This window comes from Anomaloglossus baeobatrachus (assembly GCF_048569485.1).
Source record: "Anomaloglossus baeobatrachus isolate aAnoBae1 chromosome 5 unlocalized genomic scaffold, aAnoBae1.hap1 SUPER_5_unloc_18, whole genome shotgun sequence".
In the NCBI taxonomy this organism is placed as follows: Eukaryota; Metazoa; Chordata; class Amphibia; order Anura; family Aromobatidae; genus Anomaloglossus; species Anomaloglossus baeobatrachus.
In genome coordinates, this window is record NW_027441793.1 from 1,074,163 (window position 1) to 1,097,372 (window position 23,210).

Genomic DNA, 23,210 nt, shown 5'->3' on the forward strand with positions numbered 1-23,210 from the left:
ATGGTGACTCCCTACGTCAACCATGACTCAGGCCATAGGGCTAATTTTTTTAAACAATGCATATTGTGCAATGGACAAACCAGAACAGTATTCCTACCAAACTAATATTTGTCATTGGAGACCCTTGTCATGGCTTGTCCCTCATTGTAACTGAGATAGGGGAAACATATTTAATAGCAATTTACAATTACTATTGATGAACAACTGATGGCCCTTTGAAAACTTGAATTGAGGACTGCAAAATGACATGGAGGAGGAGGGTAAAGCCCAGCACTACAATGGGCGGATTGTAAACTGCTATGGAAAATGTATTCCACTAACTGAATATCAATGAGGAAGGGACCACCCAAATTTGTAAGTAAGAGCAGCCCCTTCCAAACATATGTTACAGGGCCACTTCTGGCCCAGCTGGAAACACGCTGACATCACACTAGCAGCTGGGCAGGCCAGCACCTCCAAGGCATATAATGAGACGTGCATTTAGTGTATCAGGCAGCACAAAATGCTAGTACTGCTTTGTATTTGACAAGCCCTCTACGTATTAATGTGGCTGATGTGGACACCACAAGTCAGGCTGTGACCCCCTAAATATTGTGCAAATAGGAGCAATGTGTTTAGTCTATCAGGCAGCATTAAATGGTAGAGTACTGCTTTGTATTTGCAAAGGCCACTAACAATGTGTTAATGTAGCTTATGTGGACGCCACAAGTCAGGCTGTGAACACCTAAATATTGTGTAAATAGGTCTTGATTCCCTACCTAATCCACAATCTCTCTCTCCCTGTTGTGACCTTATTCAGTGGTTTCAGCTTTTAAAAGAGCTATTGTATTATGGACGGTACTATGGAGTGACACACTCCTTTAAACTCTGTCCCTGCGCGAAAATCTGTCCCACCATTCGCTACACTGACACTTTTATAGACAAGGCAGGTAGCCCTGAAAAGGGCTTTGTGTGTTATTAATAGGCCTACACTCTCCCTAGACACTGCTTACTCTATCCCTATACTCATACAACACTGGCTCTTGATGCAATGTGCGCAAAAATGGCGACAGAAGGGCTTTCATAGACCCTATGATGCTGCGCAGCCAGCCAATCACAGTTATGCCACAACCAAGATGGCTGCAGAATTACTGTGATTGGTTAAGAAGCCCAGCATTTTTAGTAACTGCAAATCAGGTACCAAACTGGCTGGGCGGGACATACAAAGATAGCGAGGCGAATACATAAACATGCACATGACAAGTATCCCGAATACTATACTATTCATGCGAGTAGCGAATAGTAACAATTACACTCGCACATCGCTAGACGTAATATGAAAAAAAAACACAAACTCTTAAATACGGAACTGACACCCCTTTCCGAATGTGTGAAATATAGAAAAATACCACTGTCAATCCAAATCTCTATTAGGTAAAAAAACAGCCATATATACAAAATAGCAATTGTTACAAAATAGCTAAGAAATATTTACAGGTGATTATAAACATATATAGGTGCATCTCAATAAATTAGAATATCATCAAAGAGTTAAGTTCAGTAATTCATTACAAAAAGGGAAACGCATATATTATATAGAGTCATTACACATAGAGGGATCTATTCCTATATATTATATAGAGTCATTACACACATTGTGATCTATTTCACGTGTTTATTTCTGTCAATGTTGATGATTATGGCTTACAGCCAATGAAAACCCAAAAGTCATTATCTCACAAAATTAGAATAATTGCCACAAAACACCTACAAAGGCTTCCTAAGAGTTTAAAATGGTCCCTTAGTCTGATTCAGTAGGCTACACAATCATGGGGAAGACTGCTGACTTGACAGATGTCCAGAAGGCAGTCATTGACATACTCCACAAGGAGGGTAAGCCACAAAAGATCAATGCTAAAGACACTGGCTGTTCACAGAGAGCTGTATACAAGCATATTAATGGAAAGTTGAGTGGAAGGAAAAAGTGTGGTAGAAAAAGGTGCACAAGCAACCGGGATAACCGCAGCCTTGATAGGATTGTTAAGAAAAGCCCATTCAAAAATTTGGGGGAGATTCACAAGGAGTAGATTGCTGCTGGAGTCAGTGCTTCAAGACCCACCACACACAGACGTATCCAGGGCATGGGCTACAAGTGTCGCATTCCTTGTGTCAGGGCACTCATGGCCAATAGACAACGCCACTTGTATTATAACAATGTCCAGCTTTCAGTCATAGGGGTGGCACCGATGCGGTTTTAGTCACCGTGCTCTCGGCACTGACTTCTAATGCTCAGCTGCAGTCAGTCACTGGAGGGATATATATGTGGTAAAAACAGACATTTATTTCCTTTTTTCCCCACCGGTATCGCTCTACATCAGCAATAAAAACACAATGCTAAAGTTGGTTCCTTTTTTGGATTATTTTTCTGTTTTTTTTTACAGATTAACAACAAACACAAAAAAAATCCACAATAATAAAGTACAATAGAGTGCAGAGCCCAGATGTGAATACACTTAAAAGCAGCAAAAAAAAAAAAAAACCAAAGTATAAAACCGGCACAAAATGAGCATCAAAATGGCATCAAAAGGCATTTATGAAAGGGTTAAATGACTTTGGCGACTGATCTCACACCACCATTACATACTGATGTCTCGCATCAAACTCAGGTCACTCCAGCCCGGCCCAAATGGGTTCTGGGCATCAGAACTGGCAGCAAGGTGAGCAAATAGCCAAATTTCCCAGATTTAAATAAGTAACTGGTGTTTGTAAGGGGTTAAATGACTTTGGGCCATTGATTTCACACCAATATTACATACATAGTGATGTCTCGCATCAAACTCAGGTCACTCCAGCCGGGCCAAAATGGGTCCTGGGCATCAGAACTGGCACCAAAGTGAGCAAATAGCAAATTCACCCAGATGTGAATAAGTAACTGGTGTTCTGTAAAGTTCTCTTCCGGCTGATGTAAATGGATTTCTGGCATTAATTTGTAATCATAAAGGGAAAACCGCTATTGTTCTCTGATTTCAGTCTATTCTCAAATTATTATGGTTTTATCTATATAGATCAGTGACCCAAGGCCATTTAACCCTTTCCATAACGCTCTTCGCTGCCACTTTCATGCCCATTTTTGTGCCAGTTTTATCATTTTTGTTGGTGCTTTTCAGTGTATTCACATCCGGGCTCCGCACTGGAGTGGATTATATTGTTGTCATTTTTTATTTTTGTTGCTAAAAATCGTTAAAAACAAATAACAAAAAAATTGCTGAAGAAACCAACTTCAGCCACGTCATAAAAGCAAAGACAATAAAGACGACGACAAGAACATGAAAATGAAGCCGAGAAAATCACGAGAAAAGACACAAAAATTACTTCAATATCTGAACAAGGAAAAAATATTTTCACAGATCTTTAACGCTTTTATGAGCCTTACGGATTAAAACGGTGGCAGAAAAGGGTACTTATTCTGATCCGCCATTTTAAAAAAAAAAAATAAGTGTATAGCGTCGGAAAATCTCTGGGTTTCAGCTGCCAGGGGTAGCCGAGACCCTGGAGATCACGATTGAGGCCCTTAAAAAAATGGTTTCTCTCCCACTTGGCATGATCAAACATGTCAGATGGGAGATAAATATCGTCCCTCGGTCCCCCGATGTCGACAAAGTGCCCCTCCTGGTCCCACGCCCCCACCCAATCATCTAAAATGTCAGGCGCACACGCTGGGCTCATCCTCATCCTCTGAGTTCTGTCATATCTGACATGTTAGATGCGACATCAAAGTTCTCCCCAGGTCCTGCCACATCATCCCCTATCAATCCCTGGTCTCCCGTTACCTCCTGCAGCGACGATCCCCCACGATCCCTCCTCCTCCTTTTCAAAAGATGTTGGCTGCATGCGCAGAGCGGCTCTCAGCCGCCTCCCTGCTAGCAGTGACACTGAGCTTACTACAGCTCACACATGCTGTGGACCCATGTAGTGTAAGTGCAGTATCACTGCATCCACACTCCTCACATGGAGAGTCTGCACTGCCAGAAAAAGGGGGATACGTTCTCTGAGCGTGCCCCCCATATTCTGGAAGGTCCAGAGTCGTCGTGGGACCTCCAAAATGAATTATGGTGGACCAAATTTATTTTTTCTTTCCAATAATTTGGTGAAAGAGGGAATGTGTTGGGGACTGTTTTTTCAAATTATTTTTTTTTTTGTCTTTATTTTTTTTTAATTATTCTCACAGACTAGGATAGTGATGACAGGTATCTGATAGACACCATGACATCATTAACCCCAACCCCATGTGCCACCGCACCAGGGCAATGGGAAGAGCCGGGACAAAGCGCCAAGACTGGCGCATCTAATGGATGCACCACTTCTGTGGCGGCATCGGCCTGCTATTTTTAGGCTGGGAAGGGCCAAAAATATGGGCCTTCCCACCCTGAGAATACCAGACCACAGCTGTCCGCTTTAATTTGGCTGGTAATCCAATATGGGGGGGGGACACCATGGTTAATTTAAAAAAAAAAAAACTGCGTGGGGAGACCTCCATTTTGGATTACCAGCCGAGATGAAGCTTCCAGCTATGATCTGCAGCCTTCTGCTTTACCCGGTTTTTTTTTTGGGCTAAAACAAGGCTAAACAACCTTTAGTGCCACATGAAAGTCACTAAAAGGTGCCAGCTTAGAATATACTACAATATGAGACATTATATATGTTTTTGACATCTATCTATACATCAATCCATCCTAGCTTTTTAAGTTATGTGCCCATGATCAGGGTTTGCAGCGTTTTGGATGCAGAGTGTTTTCGTAACAAGTAACAATTTTGTCGTAAAAATGTATTTTTTTTTATTTTCACGGATCAATGTTATAAAATTCTGTGAAGCCTCCGGGGGTTCAAAGTGCTCACCAATTATCTAGATAAATTCCTTGAGGTGTCTATTTTCCAAAATGGAGTAACTTGTGGGGGGTTTCTGCTGTTTAGGTATCTTAGGGGCCCTACAAATGCTACATAGTGCCCACAATCCTTTTTAGACAAATTTACTTTCCAATATTCAAATTTTGTTCCTTCTATTCCGAGCCCTTCCATTTGTCCAAACAGACATGTGGGGAATCACTGTGCTCATAAGAACGTGGGTAATAAACTGTGGGGTCCACTTTTTGGTGTTACCTATTGAAAAAGTGAGAAATTTGATGCTAAAGCTTTATTTTTGTGAAAAAAAAAATAAAGAAAATTTTCAATATGACTGCCCAATATCAAATTCTGCGAAATACCTGTGGGTTCAAAATGCTCAATATACCCCTAGATAAAATCCTTAAAGGGTCTAGTTTCCAAAATGGGGTAACTTGTGGGGGTTTCTGCTGTTTAGGTACCTTAGAGGCCTGTCAAATGCAACATGGTGCCTGCAATCTATTTAAGCCAAATTTCTGTTCCAAAATTCAAATATTGCTCCTTCCAGGAACACAGCGGTAAAATACCATCAATTTCCCCCTCCCCATAGGGCTTTAAAACACCAGGGAGGTAAGGTCCATGCAACACACAGGCTGTATTTTTAAATCAAGACATGCATTAGTGGCCAGTGGCAGGCGTAGGCCTCTGTTTCCAACAACACTGGTAGTAACCGCTCTACAACATTTACACCAATACACGTATGCACCATATAAGTATGATGCAATGAATTAGACCTGAATTATTATTATGATGCACTTGGTTATCTATCATCAGTTTTCTACCATCATCTAATCATCATGTCTATCTTCCCACAGCCACCCTACTTTCCCATGATCTGATCTTCCTTCTCTCTGCTTCTTGTATCAATCTTCTGCTTCCAACTGACCCCTCCATCACCCTCTCCCAACTTTCTTTATGATCCCCTTGTTATCTCTGGCTATGGTATCCCCACATCTGGGCTCAGCTTTGATGTGAGTGATCTAGATAAGTGACGACCGATCCCTTCACAGCTGATTGCACTTGTAGGTGTATAAATTGTTCCTATGAAGTCTGCATGAGATTTTAGTCTGCATCAATACAAGTCTGCACCATATAAGTATGATGCAATGAATTGAATATAGAAGAAAAAGATACTGCATAATCCAGGAAGCACACCCAACATGTATGTTAATAAATAAGATTTTTATTGAATTGCAAAAAAATTTCATTTTTGTGTACTCACCGTAAAATGTCTTTCTTGGAGCCTTTCATTGGGGGATACAGACAGTGGGTAGTATGGTGTCTCCAGGGGAGGCGCGACACTAGATTGAAAAAGTGTTAGCTCCTCCTCCCACAGCATATACCCTAGCTAGGCAGGAAACTAGCTCAGTTTGGTGAAAAAGCAGTAGGAGAAGAACAACGAAAAAACAAGGGCAGGAGCTGTGTTCCCCAATGAAAGGCTCCAAGAAAGACATTTTAAGGTGAGTACACAAAAATGTCATTTCCTTTCTCGTCTTTTCATTGGGGGACACAGACAGTGGGACGTCCCAAAGCAGTCCCTGGGTGGGAACTGAACTATTAACAGTGTATAACATCAGACTAAGAGCTGACTAACAACTGCAACTGCAGTGAACACATACCAACACTGTCAAAAAAAACGAGCAGTGGCCACTTATAAATGGGCCACTGCCGCCTGAAGGACTTGTCTTCCAAGAGCAGCATCCGCGGAGGCATGCGTATGCACGCTGTAGAATTTTGTAAACGTGTGCACACTGGACCAGGTAGCGGCCCTGCAAAGTTGGGCCGCCGAAGCCTGATGGCGGATAGCCCAGGAAGCACCCACTGCTCGCGTAGAGTGGGCCTGCACAGATTGAGGGGGAACAGAACCTCGTGCTTTGTATGCCTCACAGATGGCAGTCCTGATCCATCAAGAAATCGTGGATTTAGAAGCCTGGTTGCCCTTTTTGTGTACTTCTGAGAGGACGAAGAGGGCATTGGACTTGCGCAACGGCGCTGTTTTGGAGATGTAGATCCGCAGAGCCCTAACAAGATCTAGTGTGAAGGGCTTTTTCAAAGGAGTGGACCGGGGCCGGACAGAATGACGGCAACACAATGTCTTCGTTCAAGTGGAAAGAAGATACGACCTTCGGAAGAAAGGTGGGGGAAGGCCGAAGGACCACCTTATCGTGATGGAATATCAGGTAAGGTGAGCGACAGGAAAGGGCCACCAGTTCGGATACTCGTCTGATAAAGGTAATGGCGACTAAAAAGGCAACCTTCCAAGAGAGACGTTGAAGAGAGATTTCTCTTAAAGGTTCGAAAGGAGGAAGCTGAAGAGCTCCGAGAACCAGATTCAGATCCCAGGGATCTAAGGGGTGGCGATAAGGAGGGACCAAATGCGCTACCCCTTGAAGAAATGTACGGACCTGAGGGCGAGAAGCCAGCTGCTTCTGGAAAAAAATTGACAAGGCAGAAACTTGACCTTTAAGGGTACTGAGGGCTAGTCCAGAGTCCAGACCGTCTTGCAGAAATGCAAGCACATCAGGGATTGAAAAACCAAGGGGGCGACCGGTGATGACGGTCCCACCAGGAAAGATAGGTCTTCCAGGTCCTGTGATAGATACTGGCGGAGGAAGGCTTCCGAGCTTTAAGCATGGTATGAACTACCTTAGAAGAAAGACCTGACTTGGCTAGAATCAAGGATTCAAGCACCACGCCGTCAAATGCAGCTGTGCTGTGTTCTGGTGGAATATTGGACCTTGCGACAGAAGATCCGGGCGGTTGGGGAGATGCCAGGGAGAGTCGCTGAGAAGTTGGAGAAGCTCTGGGTACCAGGCTCTCCTGGGCCAGTCCGGGGTCACGAGGATCACGGGAATTCCCTCCGCCTTGATTTTCTTGATTACTCTCGGAATGAGAAGAAACGGAGGGAAGATGTAGGGCAGGCGAAACTGCAACCACGGGAAGACTACAGCATCGGAGCCGAGCGCTAGCGGGTCTCTCGACCGGGATATGAAGGGGTGTACCTTGGCGTTCATCCGAGATGCCATGAGGTCCACATCTGGGAGTCCCCAACGAAGAGTGATCTGATGGAACACTTCGTCGTGGAGGGACCATTCCCCTGCCGCTAGACCCTGTCTGCTGAGAAAGTCTGCGGCCCAGTTGTCTACTCCCGGAATATGGACAGCTGAAATAATGGGAATGTGCATCTCTGCCCAAAGAAGAATCCTGGATACTTCTTTCATCGCTGTCCTGCTGCGAGTTCCTCCTTGACGGTTGATGTAAGCCACAGCCGTGGCATTGTCTGACTGGATCCGAACAGGGAGACCCAATAGCAAGGGCTGAAAGTTCTGAAGGGCAAAAAATGTGGCTCTGATCTCTAGAACGTTGATGTGAAGGGAGCGTTCGGAGGGAGACCAGCGTCCGTGAACAGTGTGGTGGAGAAACACCGCTCCCCAGCCTATGAGGCTGGCATCTGTCGTGACTACTTCCCTTGAGATAGGGATGAGACTTGAGTCCACCAGACGAGGGAGTGGAGCGCAGTCCGAGATAAGCGGACTGACCGGTCTAGAGAAGTTGGATTCTTGTCCCAGAAGGAGAAAAGATCCAGTTGTAGAGGGCGCAGATGGAATTGGGCAAAGGACACGGCTTCCATGACTGCCACCATCTTGTCTAACACTCTCATCCCATTCCGGAGGGATGTGTGACGGCGGGAGCGGAGGGATTGGGCGGCCCGGATGAGGGAAGACCTCTTGTCTTCTGGAAGAAAAACCCAGGACTGAGCCGTGTCTATCAGCATACCTAAAAAGGTGATGCGCTGATGAGGAATGAGGGATGACTTGTTGAAGTTGATAAGCCACCCTAGCCTTGACAGCGTGTCTAAGCATATCTGCACGCTTTCTGAGCAAACTTGAGGAGAGCTCCCCTTGACGAGTAGGTCGTCCAAAAAGGGAACGACCAGAACGCCTCTGGGGTGCAAAATGGACATGACAGCCACCATGACCTTTGTGAAGACCCGAGGCGCAGTGGCCAGTCCAAAGGGGAGGGCCCTGAATTGGTAATGACGGTGTCCTACGGCAAAACGAAGGAACCGTTGATGGGATACACATATGGGAATGTGTAAATAAGCATCTTGAACATCTATGGAGGCTAGGAATTCTTCCGGTTCCATGGCGGCTAGTACTGCTCTCAATGACTCCATTCGGAATGTCCGAATGCGTACGGATCTGTTCAGTCTTTTCAGATCCAAGATAGGGCGGACAGAGCCATCTTATTTGGGAACGACAAAAAGGTTTGAATAGAAACCTTTGCCGCGCTGTTCCAGTGGCACTGGAATGATAACGTTTGCTTTTTGTAACGAGGCTATGGCCTGAAATAAGGCCTGGCTTTGCGTTTCAGACTTTGGGAGACGAGAACGCAGAAACCTGCTGGCCGGCAGGGAATGGAAATCGATCTTGGAACCTGAGGTGACGATTTCTCAAACCCAAGCATCTTGAGTGTGATCTAGCCAGATATCCCGAAAATGTAGAAGCCGCCCTCCAACAGGAGTCGGATCTGAGGGATACCTGGCGTCATGCTGAGGGGGCCTGTGCAGGGCGAGGTCCCTTAGGTTTAGGTTGTTTGGAGTGGGAACACCAAGAAGAGCCCCTTGAGGGGCCGGATCCTCGATCTGAGCGTTGGGACGATCTTTGTACTGAAAGTTTTTGGGAGACTGGCCGAAAAAACTGCCTGCGCCAAGAAGATTTTTTAAAATTCCTGGATACATGCCGCTTTTGTGGTAGAATGGTACTTTTTCCACCCGTCGTCTCAGATATGAGTTTGTCCAGGGATTCTCCAAACAGGCGAAGACCATGGAAGGGGAGTGTGGACAGAGATTTCTTGGAGGCACTGTCCGCGTTCCATATCTTTAGCCACAGGATTCTGCGGGCAAAAACAGCATTGGCTGCCGTTAGGGCTGACAAACTAGCTGCATCTAGGGAGCCGTGAAGAAAATAATTAAAGGCTAGGGAGATCAAATCAAGGATCTCAAAAGCCTCCGGAGGAATATTACAAGAGCGTAGCATCCTGCGTAGGTTCTTACTCCACACACCCATAGCTCTCGCGACCCATGTCAAGGCAAAAAGGTCAGGGGACGAAGAGAGGAGCCTGAAGCCTGGAAAATAGACTTGACTGCCGCATCAACTTCGCGGTTGGACGAGTCCTTGAGAGACGCGCTGTCTGAAACGGACATAACCGTGTGTTTAGCCAGCCTGGATACTGGCGGGTCCACAACGGGGGGTACTGACCAGGTCTTAACCATTTCAGATGGAAAAGGATAAGCGAATGAAGTGAAAGGTTTTTTATTAAACCTTCTATCAGGGTGATGCCACCGTTTAGACACGATTTGACGAAAAACCGGATCCTGGGCAAAGGACTTAGGAGGCTTCTTGGCCCGCTTGATTGCCGACTGAGAAGTCGGGTCCGTAGGCTGATCAGAAATCGACAAAGAGTGATTGACAGCCGAAATTAGTGTGTTTTCTATATGCCTAGACTCGGAAGGGACATCTGAATCAGAGTCAGAGTCTTGGGAGTCGTGACTACTAAAAGTCACAGAGCCCGGGTCAGACTGACCATCGTCCGAGTCGGAAGAGGCGTAGGAGGTCGCAATGGCGCATCTTGGAAGCAGCCTTTTTACGTTCTGGGGAAGAAGGACCAGACGAAGCAGGCGGGCTCCTCTAAAGGAGCTGAGCCGGGGGAAGGCTGCCTGAGGTTTGGGATATCTGAGTGACAAGGTCATCTATCCTTTTAGACTTTAGAAGAGCCCATGCAGGAAGAACGTCATCAGACGGGGGTGCTGCATGGCCAGTGGCCGGGGCAGAATCCAAAATCTGCGCGGCGTCCTGGTCCGGCAACTGGGTCTGTTGTGACACGGTAGTAGGGGCATCGCAGCCCCGGCATAGTGGATAGCTTCGGCCATTAGAAAACGAGCGTCCACAGGTGGTACAAGTATAGTACAGGTCCGTAGAGGATGCCTGGGAAGCTTTATCACCCTTGTGGGTACACATGTCAGCAACAGAGTCCTACAGCCCCATATAGGGATATGCCGCTGTTACTATGAGTGAGGAGCCACTAGCAGTATTATAAAGTGACTGCTATGTAGAGCCGGTATATACCGATAGCAAAATGGCATATACTGTCAAACAGTCGGCATATACCTGCAGGCAGAGCCAGTATATACCGCTAGTAGCTGATATACACCGCTAGCCAGCAGGCGCACACCGCTAGAGAGACAGCGATATACCGCTGAGCAGAGCGGTATATAGTGCTGCAGAAGTGCAGAGCCAAGGAGGCGATCTCACCCGTGTCTGCTCCCCATGTGGAAAATGGCGTCCAGTGTTCCTGGCAGCCTGGAGGAGAGAGACGGCCCCCGGAGGCTGATTGGTCCCAGGGCTGGGACTAAGCGTGACTGCCAATTGGAAAGGAGCTGGTCCTGAGTGAGGGAGCGGCTTCCAGAGCAGTGAGAGAGGGCGTTGCTAGAATGCAGGCTGAAGCCGGGGGCTAAATTAATGATGCTCCCCGGGATCACGGTCTGCATCGGCCCACCGGCGCCTTTCCAGGCGGTGGTTTGGATGCAGGGGACAGATGACTCGTCATCTCCCTACCTGCTCCTGGCTCCGTCTGAAGACGCGTCGGTGATGGATGCGGGGATCTCAGGGACGCATCTTCGGCTCAAGGCTGAAGCAGGTCCTCGGCTGGAGCCTGGAGGGGTACGCAGACCCGACCACTTGGGCGCGAGGGAAGACTGACGGCTTATGCACGCCAGGTTTCCTCTGCCCGTACATGGGGGAAACGGGAGTAGCAAGGCACCCTGGTATTGCCCCATAATCCAAAATAGGAACAAAATGAAAAATAAATAAATAAATAAATAAAAATAAGCTGGCCTGGGGCTCAGGCCAGACAGGTCAGCCTCCCTGCTAACACTAGAAAAAACTGAGCTAGTTTCCTATCTAGCTAGGGTATATGCTGTGGGAGGAGGAGATAACATTTTTTCAATCTAGTGTCACGCCTCCCCTGGAGACACCATTATATCCACTGTCTGTGTCCCCCAATGAAAAGGCGAGAAAGGAATTAAAACACATTAAAAACCATAAAACCCACACCAGGGTATCTCCACAAATCACAATGATGTGCAAACTACACACTAGAATTAGACAATTGTGCAGTAACATAAGTCACAGTACCCCAATAAATATATGTGACAACACTGGCGTATGGGTCACCATCTTATATATTATACCAGGCAATTAGATTAGTTCTCTTACAATAGTAATCAAAGTACATCTCAACTGTGAGAGAGATAGCTAAACAGTTAAGGTAGCCCTAGCCAAGGTGTATACTAACCAATGGTGAACCCATCTAACAGTAACAACTCCAAAAGGTGGAGACCCTGGGATACGCCCCACGTGTATCGCCAATAGGCTTCATCAGGGACAAAGTCTCTAGAAACAATGTTTGTGTTTCTCTTCACTTTCACCCCTATAACACTTCATATTTTCCTTACGCCTCTGATCTCTACACTCAGTAATGACCTGGTCATCTCTCCCTCCATCCTCCCCACCCACCTCACCTCCTCCTCAGATCTTTTCCTCCACATTACACCCTGTGTCACCAGACACACACGACCACCTCATGGCCTCCTCATGGCCTCTCCTGCTCCCACCTACTAACACTCTCTCTGCTTCTCCTCACTACTGGTGATATCTCTCCTAATCCTGGTCCTCCTCAGCACATCCCCATTGTCTCTTCGAACCCTCATCCACGGTCTATGACATATTTTCACAACCCTTCTAACCTCATACCCATTCACCCAGCCCCCGCTCCCCCAGTCCCTCTAACAGGAGCTCAATGGAACACTCGCTCTGTCTGCAACAAACTTTCCGACATCCATGATCTTTTCATCACTAATAAACTTTACTTCCTCAGCATCACAGAAACCTGGCTACCCCCTCTGACGCAGCCTCTCCTGCTGCACTTTCTTATGGTGGTCTCCATCTGTCTCACACCCCCTGCCCCAGTAAGAAGCATAATGGAGCAGTTTTATTGCTCCTGTCTGACAAATGCTCCTTTACATTAATTCCACTGCCATTCTCTGCTACTCTCCCCTCTTTTGAGGTGCACTCCGTCCGCATCTACTCCCCTTCCAACCTCCAACTGGCTGTCATTTATCGTCCTCCAGGGCCAGCCACCCCCTTTTTTGACCACTTCACCACCTGGCTACTACATTTCCTTTTCACCGACATTCCCACCATCATCATGGGTGATTTCAACATTTCCACCGACACCTCTCACTCAGCTGTCTCTAAACTTCTAAGACTCACTTCCTCCTTCGGCCTCACCCAATGCTCCTCTGTAGCTACTCACAAAGATGGCCACACGCTGGACCTCATCTTCACTCGCCTCTGTTCCCCATCTAACCTCTCTAACTAACCACTCCCCCTGTCTGACGATAACCTACTCACATTCTCTTCCCTCTCTTCTCCAAATACACAACCCTCCCTCCACAAACAGTCACACCCTCGCAGAAATCTCAATCATCTTGATTTACACTCCTTTTCTCAGTGCCTTTTCCCTCTCGCAGACATTGCTTCCTTATATAAAGAGGCTGCAGCATCTGCGTCATGTAACACTACAATCTCTGCAGCTCTTGAATCGGCTGTCCCCCTCACACACACCAAAACTCGCACAATCAACAGGCAACCTTGGCACATGAGCCAGACTAAAGAACTGAGACGGGCTTCAAGAATTGCTGAGCGCAAATTGAAGACGTCTTATTCCACTGAGCACTTCACTGCATATAAAGAGTCCATCACCACTTTCAAGTCTGCACTCACTGCTGCAAAACAAACCTACTTCTCATCCCTCATATCCTCTCTATCTCACAACCCTAAACAGCTATTCAACACTTTCAATTCTCTCCTCCGTCCCCCAGCACCACCTCCCTCTCCTCTCATCTCAGCTGAAGACTTTGCCTCTTTCTTCAAGCAGAAGATTGACAACATTAGAGCAAGCTTTGGCCCACAATCCCTACAGCCCCTTTCATAGCTACTCAGCCCTCTTCCTCCAAATCCAGCTTCTCCCCCATGACAGAAGATGATCTTTCCACTCTACTCTCAAGATCACATCTAACCACCTATTCACTTTACCCGCTCCCATCGCACCTCAATCCCAACATCACCACAGTCCTCATCCCAGCCCTAAACCATCTCTTCAACCTATCACTATCAACTGGTGTATTCCCTTCATGCTTTAAAGGGAACCTGTCATCAGAAATTTCGCCCAAAAGCTAAAAGATTCCCCCTCTGCAGCTCCTGGGCTGCATTCTAGGAAGGTCCCTGTTATTATTGTGCCCCATGTGAGACCAAAATAAAGCCTTTATAAAGTTCTACCTTTTTGTATGCAGCTTCTGTAAATCTGTCACGGGGGCGGGCTCTCTGCCGTCCGTTATTTTGCCCCCTGGTCCTGTACGCCGCCCCCATCGCTCCTTTCCATATCTGATGCACCACCCACTGCTCCAGCCATCCCCACGCATGCCCAGTGCCAGTCTCACAGGACTGAGCAGTGTGAACGCTGGTGACATGTGCGCAGGCAAGTGATTATGGACGGGACTGTGACTGTTATCAGCAAGTACCCGGCCATAATCTCGTGAGCGCGCAAACCTCTCCAGCATTCACACTGAGCTCAGTGTAGATGCTAGACTGTATGGGCTGCTTCCAGGGATGACGTCCCTTTGTCATGTGATAGTATTTCGAACACGCCCCTATCACATGACAAAGGGACGTCATCCCTGGAAGCAGCCCATACAGTCTAGCATCTACACTGAGCTCAGTGTGAATGCTGGAGAGGTTTGCGCGCTCACGAGATTATGGCCGGGTACTTGCTGATAACAGTCACAGTCCCGTCCATAATCACTTGCCTGCGCACACGTCACCAGCGGTCACACTGCTCAGTCCTGTGAGACTGGCACTGGGCATGCGTGGGGATGGCTGGAGCAGTGGGTGGTGCATCAGATATGGAAAGGAGCGATGGGGGCGGCGTACAGGACCAGGGGGCAAAATAACGGACGGCAGAGAGCCCGCCCCCATGACAGATTTACAGAAGCTGCATACAAAAAGGTAGAACTTTATAAAGGCTTTATTTTGGTCTCACATGGGGCACAATAATAACAGGGACCTTCCTAGAATGCAGCCCAGGAGCTGCAGAGGGGGAATCTTTTAGCTTTTGGGCGAAATTTCTGATGACAGGTTCCCTTTAAACATGCTTCGATTACACCCATCATCAAAAAGCTCTCTCCTGACCCATCCTCCGTGTCTAGCTACCGCCCCATATCCCTTCTCCCCTATGCCTCAAAACTACTGGCACAGCATATCCATCTTGAACTGTCCTCAGGCCTCTCCTCCTGCTCCGTCTTTGACCAGCTACAATCTGGCTTCTGACCGCATCACTCCACTGAAACTGCCCTAACTATCTTCACTAATGACCTACTAACTGCCAAAGCCAAGTAACACTACTCTGTCCTCCTACTCCTGGACCTGTCCTCTGCCTTCGACACAGTAGACCTCTCCCTCCTTTTACAGATTCTCTCCTCTTTGGGCATCACAGACTTGGCCCTATCTTGGATCTCTTCATACCTAACTGATCGAACTTTCAGCGTCTCTCATTCTCACACCACCACCTCATCCCACCCTCTATCCATTGGTGTCCCCCAAGGTTCTGTTCTGTTCTTGGACCCCTGCTGTCCTCCATCTACAACTTCGGCCTGGGACAGCTCATAGAGTCCCACGGCTTTCAGTATCATCTCTATGCCGAGGATACGCAGATCTACCTTTCTGAACCTGACATAACCTCTTTTCTAACCATAATCCCACAATGTCTGTCTGCTATTTCATCCTTCTTCTCTGCACGATTCCGAAAGCTTAACATGGACAAAACAGAATTCATTGTCTTTCCTCCTCCTCATTCAACTCCTCCACCAAGCCTGTCCATCAAAGTTGATGGCTGCTCACTCTCCCCAGTCTCACAGTCTCGTTGACTTGGAGTAACCCTCGACTCTGCTCTATCCTTCAAGCCACACATCCAAGCCCTCTTCACCTCATGCAGACTTTAACTCAGAAATATCTCCCAGATTCGTGCTTTCCTTAACCAAGAATCAGCAAAAAACATTTGTACATGCCCTCATCATCTACTGCCTCGACTACTGCAACCTCCTGCTCTCTGGCTTCCCTTCCAACACTCTTGCACCCCTCCAATCTATCCTGAAATCTGCAGCCCGATTAATCCACCTCTCCCCTCGCTATTCCCCAGCCTCACCACTCTGCCAATACCTTCACTGGCTTCCCATTGCCCAAAGACTCCAGTTCAAAACATTAACCATGACCTACAAAGCCATCCACAATCAGTCTCCCCCTTACATCTGTCACCTAGTCTCCCGGTACATACCTGTACGACATCTCAGATCCTCACAAGATCTCCTTCTCTATTCCTCTCTTATCTCCTCTTCCCACAATTGCATACAAGATTTCTCCCATGCCTTCACCATACTCTGGAATACTCTACGCCAGTATATCAGACTCTCTCCTACCGTGAAAAGCTTCAAGAGGAACCTGAAGACCCATAACTTCCGACAAGCCTACAACCCACAATAACCCTCAGTCGAGTACACCACTGCGTAACCAGCTCTGTCCTCACCTATTGTACCCTCACCCTTTCCCTATAGACTGTGAGCCCTCACAGGCAGGGTCCTCTCTCCTCCTGTACCAGTCTGTTTTGTACTGTTAATGACTGTTGTACTAGTATTTATGTGTACCCTTTTTCACTTGTAAGGTGCCATGGAATTAATGGCACTATAATAATAAATAATAATAAATAATAATTATAATAATAAATCACTGACGGCTGCGGCCCCTGCACCAGCCGTGATCATCAAGGGGGGCACGGGCTTGAGGGCCGCCAGAAGCAGCCTGAGGAGCCGCATATTTGATACCCTTGCTCTACAACATCCACTTCTTGCAAATTTCCAGAGACTGCCTGTGGAGTCAAAATACTACTTTAGGCTAATAAAGCAGAATATGGTAAATGCTATCTATTGACTATATGTTGCGGTATCACTATTTGTTTTAAGAGCTTCCAAATACAATGTTTCTTTACTTCTAATTCTTTTACATTTTTGGTAAATTTCAGGATTTTTTTTGTTTAAATAAATGGAAAACAAATCAACCTCACATTACAGCTAAGATAAAGTAGAATACGCCACAGAAAACAATCTCAGAAACACTGGGATCAGATTCAGCATTACAAAGGTGTTATCATGTAAAGTGACAGATGTCAGATTGGAGAAATGGGGCCTGGATAGGAGCAGAAAACTGGCTGCAGTGGAAAGCCATGAAATAAGAGCGGCTTTGGTACTAACTACTATAGAGAAAACTGTGACTATAGACAATAACACATCTACTAAAATGACCGCCCTCCCCCCGACAGCCTTCACCGTCAGTGATTTAGTAACTAGAGGGGACACATCTGGAGTAATTACAGTATGTGGCTCGGGGGCTCTCGGCAATCCAAACTATTGTAGGGGCCAATATCTTCTGTCAGATGAGTTTCTTGAAGAAATATTAGACATTTACTTTCTGCCTCTCGGACTCCACAATGGACGGCTCCAGTACAAGGTCTTATATAATGGACATTTGTAGAATTCAGAGAAAATATCTTTCAGGCTCTTCAAGGTAAAAATATCAGGACTTTCTGTGTTATTACTTTCCTTTTTTGTCTAATTACATTTTGGAAATCCTGTGGGTGGGCTGCCCGGCCTCCATGTACCCACTGTGGGGTAATTCTAACCTCCCTCATATGTTACAGTTAAGCTGGTGTCACACATAACGACGACGACAACGACGTCGCTGCTACGTCACCATTTTCTGTGACGTTGCAGCGACGTCCCGTCGCTGTCGCTGTGTGTGACATCCAGCAACGACCTGGCCCCTGCTGTGAGGTCGCCGGTCGTTGCTGAATGTCCAGCTTCATTTTTTGGTCGTCACTCTCCCGCTGTGACACACACATCGCTGTGTGTGACAGCGAGAGAGCGACGAAATGAAGCGATCAGGAGCCGGCACTGGCAGCTGCGGTAAGCTGTAACCAGCGTAAACATCGGGTAACCAAGGGAAGACCTTTCCCTGGTTACCCGATGTTTACGCTGGTTACCAGCCTCCGCTCTTGCTGCCAGTGCCGGCTCCTGCACTGTGACATGTGGCTGCAGTACGCATCGGGTAATTAACCCGATGTATACTGTAGCAAGGAGAGCAAGGAGCCAGCGCTAAGCAGTGTGCGCGGCTCCTTGCTCTCTGCACTGTGACATGTAGCTGCAGCACACATCGGGTTAATTAACCCGATGTGTGCTGCAGGAGAGCAAAGAGCCAGCGCTAAGCGCGGCTCCCTGCTCTCTGAACATGTAGCACAGCGACCTTATGATCGCTGCTTCTGCTGTGTTTGACAGCTAAGCAGCGATCATAACAGCGACTTACAAGGTCGCTGTTACGTCACCGAAAATGGTGACGTAACAGCGACGTCGTTGTCGCTGTCGTTTAGTGTGACACCAGCTTTACCCTGTGCCCAACTTTGGATAACAACGCCCCTATCAGCACATTCATCAGAAGGGAGAGAAGGAAGATCCATCAATAAGAGGCCGAGATTCTAGGAAGATGGATTCATCGCTCTCAGTGGGAGAAACAATAAGAATCTTGTAGTTATGATACTTATTAATGGCGGATAAAGATAAAAATAAATTATGTTACAAAGCAAGCTTTCCAGACTACTGAGGTCTCTTCATCAACTACAAGATTAATATTTTGTTTCTCCCACTGAGAGCAATCAATCTTTATTCACCTGGAGAACACGGCACCAAACTAAGAATCTAGGAGGTCACCAGCATCATTACCCTCCGCTTTCTCTTAGGGGTCCACCATACTGATTAGATTCTTCTTCCCATGATTTTCAAAGTTGTCTGCACATTCTACGTACACTGTCATTTGGCTCTGCAGATTAGAGAATTGGGCAGCTAAGGGTCAAAATCTAATTTCAGAGGATAGGATGGATCCTACCTGTAAGATCCGGCTGATACAGATCTCACTCCAACAGAAGGGCGTCCAATGCCCAAAATAATGGGGACAGTTTTGGGTGGAGGAGCATGTGGTGGTCTAGCAGCAGAATGGTGACCATTGATATGGCCGGACTACAACGCTGATAAAGCAGCCACAGCCGGTGACTGAGAAGAATCTGTGACTTCTCTGCATTTAGTGGTCACTACTCACCTGGGCGGTTATCTGTAGGAATCTCCTCTTTACTCCGCTCATCACCCCTCACATATGTCTCTGTAGTATTAATATGGGGCAGATCTTCCCCCTGAAACAAATATTGTAAAAGTCACAGGCAGATGGAGAAGTCCCATCTATGATCAGCTCTAATCCTGCCATCTCCACCGCTCTCATTACACGAGTATGTGCAATACAGGGTAATATTGTGGTACCGTGTTAGCCAGAAAAATCAATTGAAATATTATGTCCCAAGAATGACAAAAGTATTTTAGGAGTGATACCTTTATAGGCTAACCAGAAAAATGATATTAAGCAAGCATTCAGAGCACAGAGGCTCCTTCTTCAGGCAAATTACAAATGAATTACTGAGACTAAACACAACATTTAAATGAATGTTACAACAGGACATGGGAAAGATGATGCCTCCTAAAGATAAGCCAAGGAAATCAAATCATTTCTAAGAAAAAACTTAATTTGATTTCCTTGGCTTATCTTTAGGAGGCATCATCTTTCCCATGTCCTGTTGTAACATTCATTTAAATGTTGTGTTTAGTCTCAGTAATTCATTTGTAATTTGCCTGAAGAAGGAGCCTCTGTGCTTTGAAAGCTTGCTTAATATAATTTTTCTGGTTAGCCTATAAAGGTATCACTCTTAGGCTATGTGGGCACGTTGCGTACAGTTACTGCAGAAATTTCTGCAGCGATCTGAAGAGCACACGTGCACTTTAAATCGCTGCAGAAATGTCCGTAGTGAAAAAAAAAAAAAGCCGATTCCATGCGCTCTGCCTGCAGCTCCTCCCATAGACAGAGCAGGAGCTGCCGGCAAAGCGCACGGAAGAAGTGACATGTCACTTCTTTTTACGCAGCGCTTCGGCAGCAGCCGAAGCGCTGCGCTCTAAAACGCCACGTGCACACGGCCCCTGCACAATCTCCATAGACTGTGCAGGGGACGCAGGACGCATGCAGTTACGCTGCGCTACAAAGCGCAGCGTAACTGCATGTATTTACGCAACGTGCGCACATAGCCTTAAAATACTTTTCTCATTCTTGGGACATAGTATTTCAATTGATTACACAAGTATATCACATATAATACTGGAGGATAAAACAAGACTGAGCACAAGACCTTCACAGCCGTCTACACATCATAGGGGGATTTCATGGCACCTTCTCTCCATCTACCTGATGATCCTGAGGAACATCGGGGTCTTCTTGTTTACAGTCCTGTGGGAGAAGAGGACGGGGACATCTCTCTGGTGTTGTCCTCTTACTGGATAGACCTGGAGGAGACACATACAGGGACTGAATTCATTCCTTACATACAGATAATTATAGGCCGTGTGTATTTAGTCCTGTCTATTACCTGGTGATGTGAGGGGCTGAGGAACCGCCATCATGACGTCCTTGTACAGATCTTTGTGTCCTTCTAAATACTCCCACTCCTCCATGGAGAAATAGACGGTGACGTCCTGACACCTTATAGGAACCTGACACATACAATGATACCGTCACCCCCGATCCCTTCATAGCGTTACTGTATAATGTCCCAGCATTCCCAGCAGTGTCACCTCTCCAGTCAGCAGCTCAATCATCTTGTAGGTGACTTCTAGGATCTTCTGGTCATTGATGTCCTCATGTATCGGGGGGTGAGGTGGAGGCCCCGTGATTGGGCTTAGGGGTCTTCCCCATCCCTCAGACACAGGGGCCTGACAGCGCTCACTAGAGGTCTTCTTCACTACTGTGTAATCCTGGTTATGGAGAGACACAGTAATAAATCTCACTCCAGACATTTCCAGAGTCCTCACCTCTCCAGTTCTGTCCATCTGTTATTCCCATAGATAAGAATGATGTAATGTGACGTCATCAGAATCTCTCACCTCTCCAGTAAGCCGGAAGAGGATCTCTAGGGTGAGGTGTAATATCTTCTCCGCCATCTTGTCCCTGTCCATATCCATCCTTCACGGGGCAATCAGGAGAATTCTCTTCTATAGAAGATCTCCACTGAGAAGATCCGATATTGTAGGGACCTGAATGGGGAGAAGATGACGATGTAACATCATAAAGAATCCGCTGTAATAATACAATTACTGGAGATACAAGAAATCTCTCTATAGGGAAAACCCTGAGAATATAACAAGATGGAGACGACATTTCCCAGTACAGAGGCCGGAATATCAGCAAAACGTATGTGACAGAGACAGATAGAGCCGCCGCCATTATATCTAAGGAGCAGAGAGAGGAACCTCCCCCGCCCCAAATAGTCTCAGAGCTGAAGGGGTTAATGCCCCCTGCCCCAGTAATGGGGAATCTCCACACACCTCCACCTGCAGAGCCGCACACTAGATATATAATACCCTGCACCTACCTCCACCTGCAGAGCCGCACACTAGATATACAATACCCTGCACCTACCTCCACCTGCAGAGCCGCACACTAGATATATAATACCCTGCACCTACCTCCACCTGCAGAGCCGCACACTAGATATATAATACCCTGCACCTACCTCCACCTGCAGAGCCGCACACTAGATATATAATACCCTGCACCTACCTCCACCTGCAGAGCCGCACACTAGATATATAATACCCTGCACCTACCTCCACCTGCAGAGCCGCACACTAGATATATAATACCCTGCACCTACCTCCACCTGCAGAGCCGCACACTAGATATATAATACCCTGCACCTACCTCCACCTGCAGAGCCGCACACTAGATATATAATACCCTGCACCTACCTCCACCTGCAGAGCCGTACACTAGATATATAATACCCTGCACCTACCTCCACCTGCAGAGCCGCACACTAGATATATAATACCCTGCACCTACCTCCACCTGCAGAGCCGCACACTAGATATATAATACCCTGCACCTACCTCCTCCTGCAGAGCCGCACACTAGATATATAATACCCTGCACCTACCTCCACCTGCAGAGCCGCACACTAGATATATAATACCCTGCACCTACCTCCTCCTGCAGAGCCGCACACTAGATATATAATACCCTGCACCTACCTCCACCTGCAGAGCCGCACACTAGATATATAATACCCTGCACCTACCTCCACCTGCAGAGCCGCACACTAGATATATAATACCCTGCACCTACCTCCACCTGCAGAGCCGTACACTAGATATATAATACCCTGCACCTACCTCCACCTGCAGAGCCGCACACTAGATATATAATACCCTGCACCTACCTCCACCTGCAGAGCCGCACACTAGATATATAATACCCTGCACCTACCTCCACCTGCAGAGCCGCACACTGGATATATAATACCCTGCACCTACCTCCACCTGCAGAGCCGCACACTAGATATATAATACCCTGCACCTACCTCCTCCTGCAGAGCCGCACACTAGATATATAATAACCTGCACCTACCTCCTCCTGCAGAGCCGCACACTAGATATATAATAACCTGCACCTACCTCCTCCTGCAGAGCCGCACACTAGATATATAATACCCTGCACCTACCTCCTCCTGCAGAGCCGCACACTAGATATATAATACCCTGCACCTACCTCCACCTGCAGAGCCGCACACTAGATATATAATACCCTGCACCTACCTCCACCTGCAGAGCCACACACTAGATATATAATACCCTGCACCTACCTCCTCCTGCAGAGCCGCACACTAGATATATAATACCCTGCACATACCTCCACCTGCAGAGCCGCACACTAGATATATAATACCCTGCACCTACCTCCACCTGCAGAGCCGCACACTAGATATATAATACCTGCACCTACCTCCACCTGCAGAGCCGCACACTAGATATATAATACCCTGCACCTACCTCCACCTGCAGAGTCGCACACTAGATATATAATACCCTGCACCTACCTCCTCCTGCAGAGCCGCACACTAGATATATAATAACCTGCACCTACCTCCTCCTGCAGAGCCGCACACTAGATATATAATACCCTGCACCTACCTCCTCCTGCAGA

The 23,210-nt window shown here is 47.0% G+C and overlaps 1 protein-coding gene across 2 annotated transcripts in view; it reads right to left on the minus strand.

Moving 5' to 3' along the window:
- The window catches only part of LOC142258925 (uncharacterized), a 118,736-nt gene extending 97,483 nt beyond the window's left edge, over positions 1–21,253 (minus strand). For both annotated transcript variants that reach the window (XM_075331483.1, XM_075331482.1), the window contains exons 1-3: positions 21,113–21,253; positions 20,804–20,983; positions 20,599–20,722 (exon numbers count right to left, since the gene is read on the minus strand). In XM_075331483.1, the coding sequence (XP_075187598.1) occupies positions 20,599–20,722; positions 20,804–20,983; positions 21,113–21,190 (382 nt within the window). In that variant the 5' untranslated portion in view covers positions 21,191–21,253. The remainder of the gene's footprint in view (positions 1–20,598; positions 20,723–20,803; positions 20,984–21,112) is intronic.
- Positions 21,254–23,210: the final 1,957 nt, after the last annotated feature.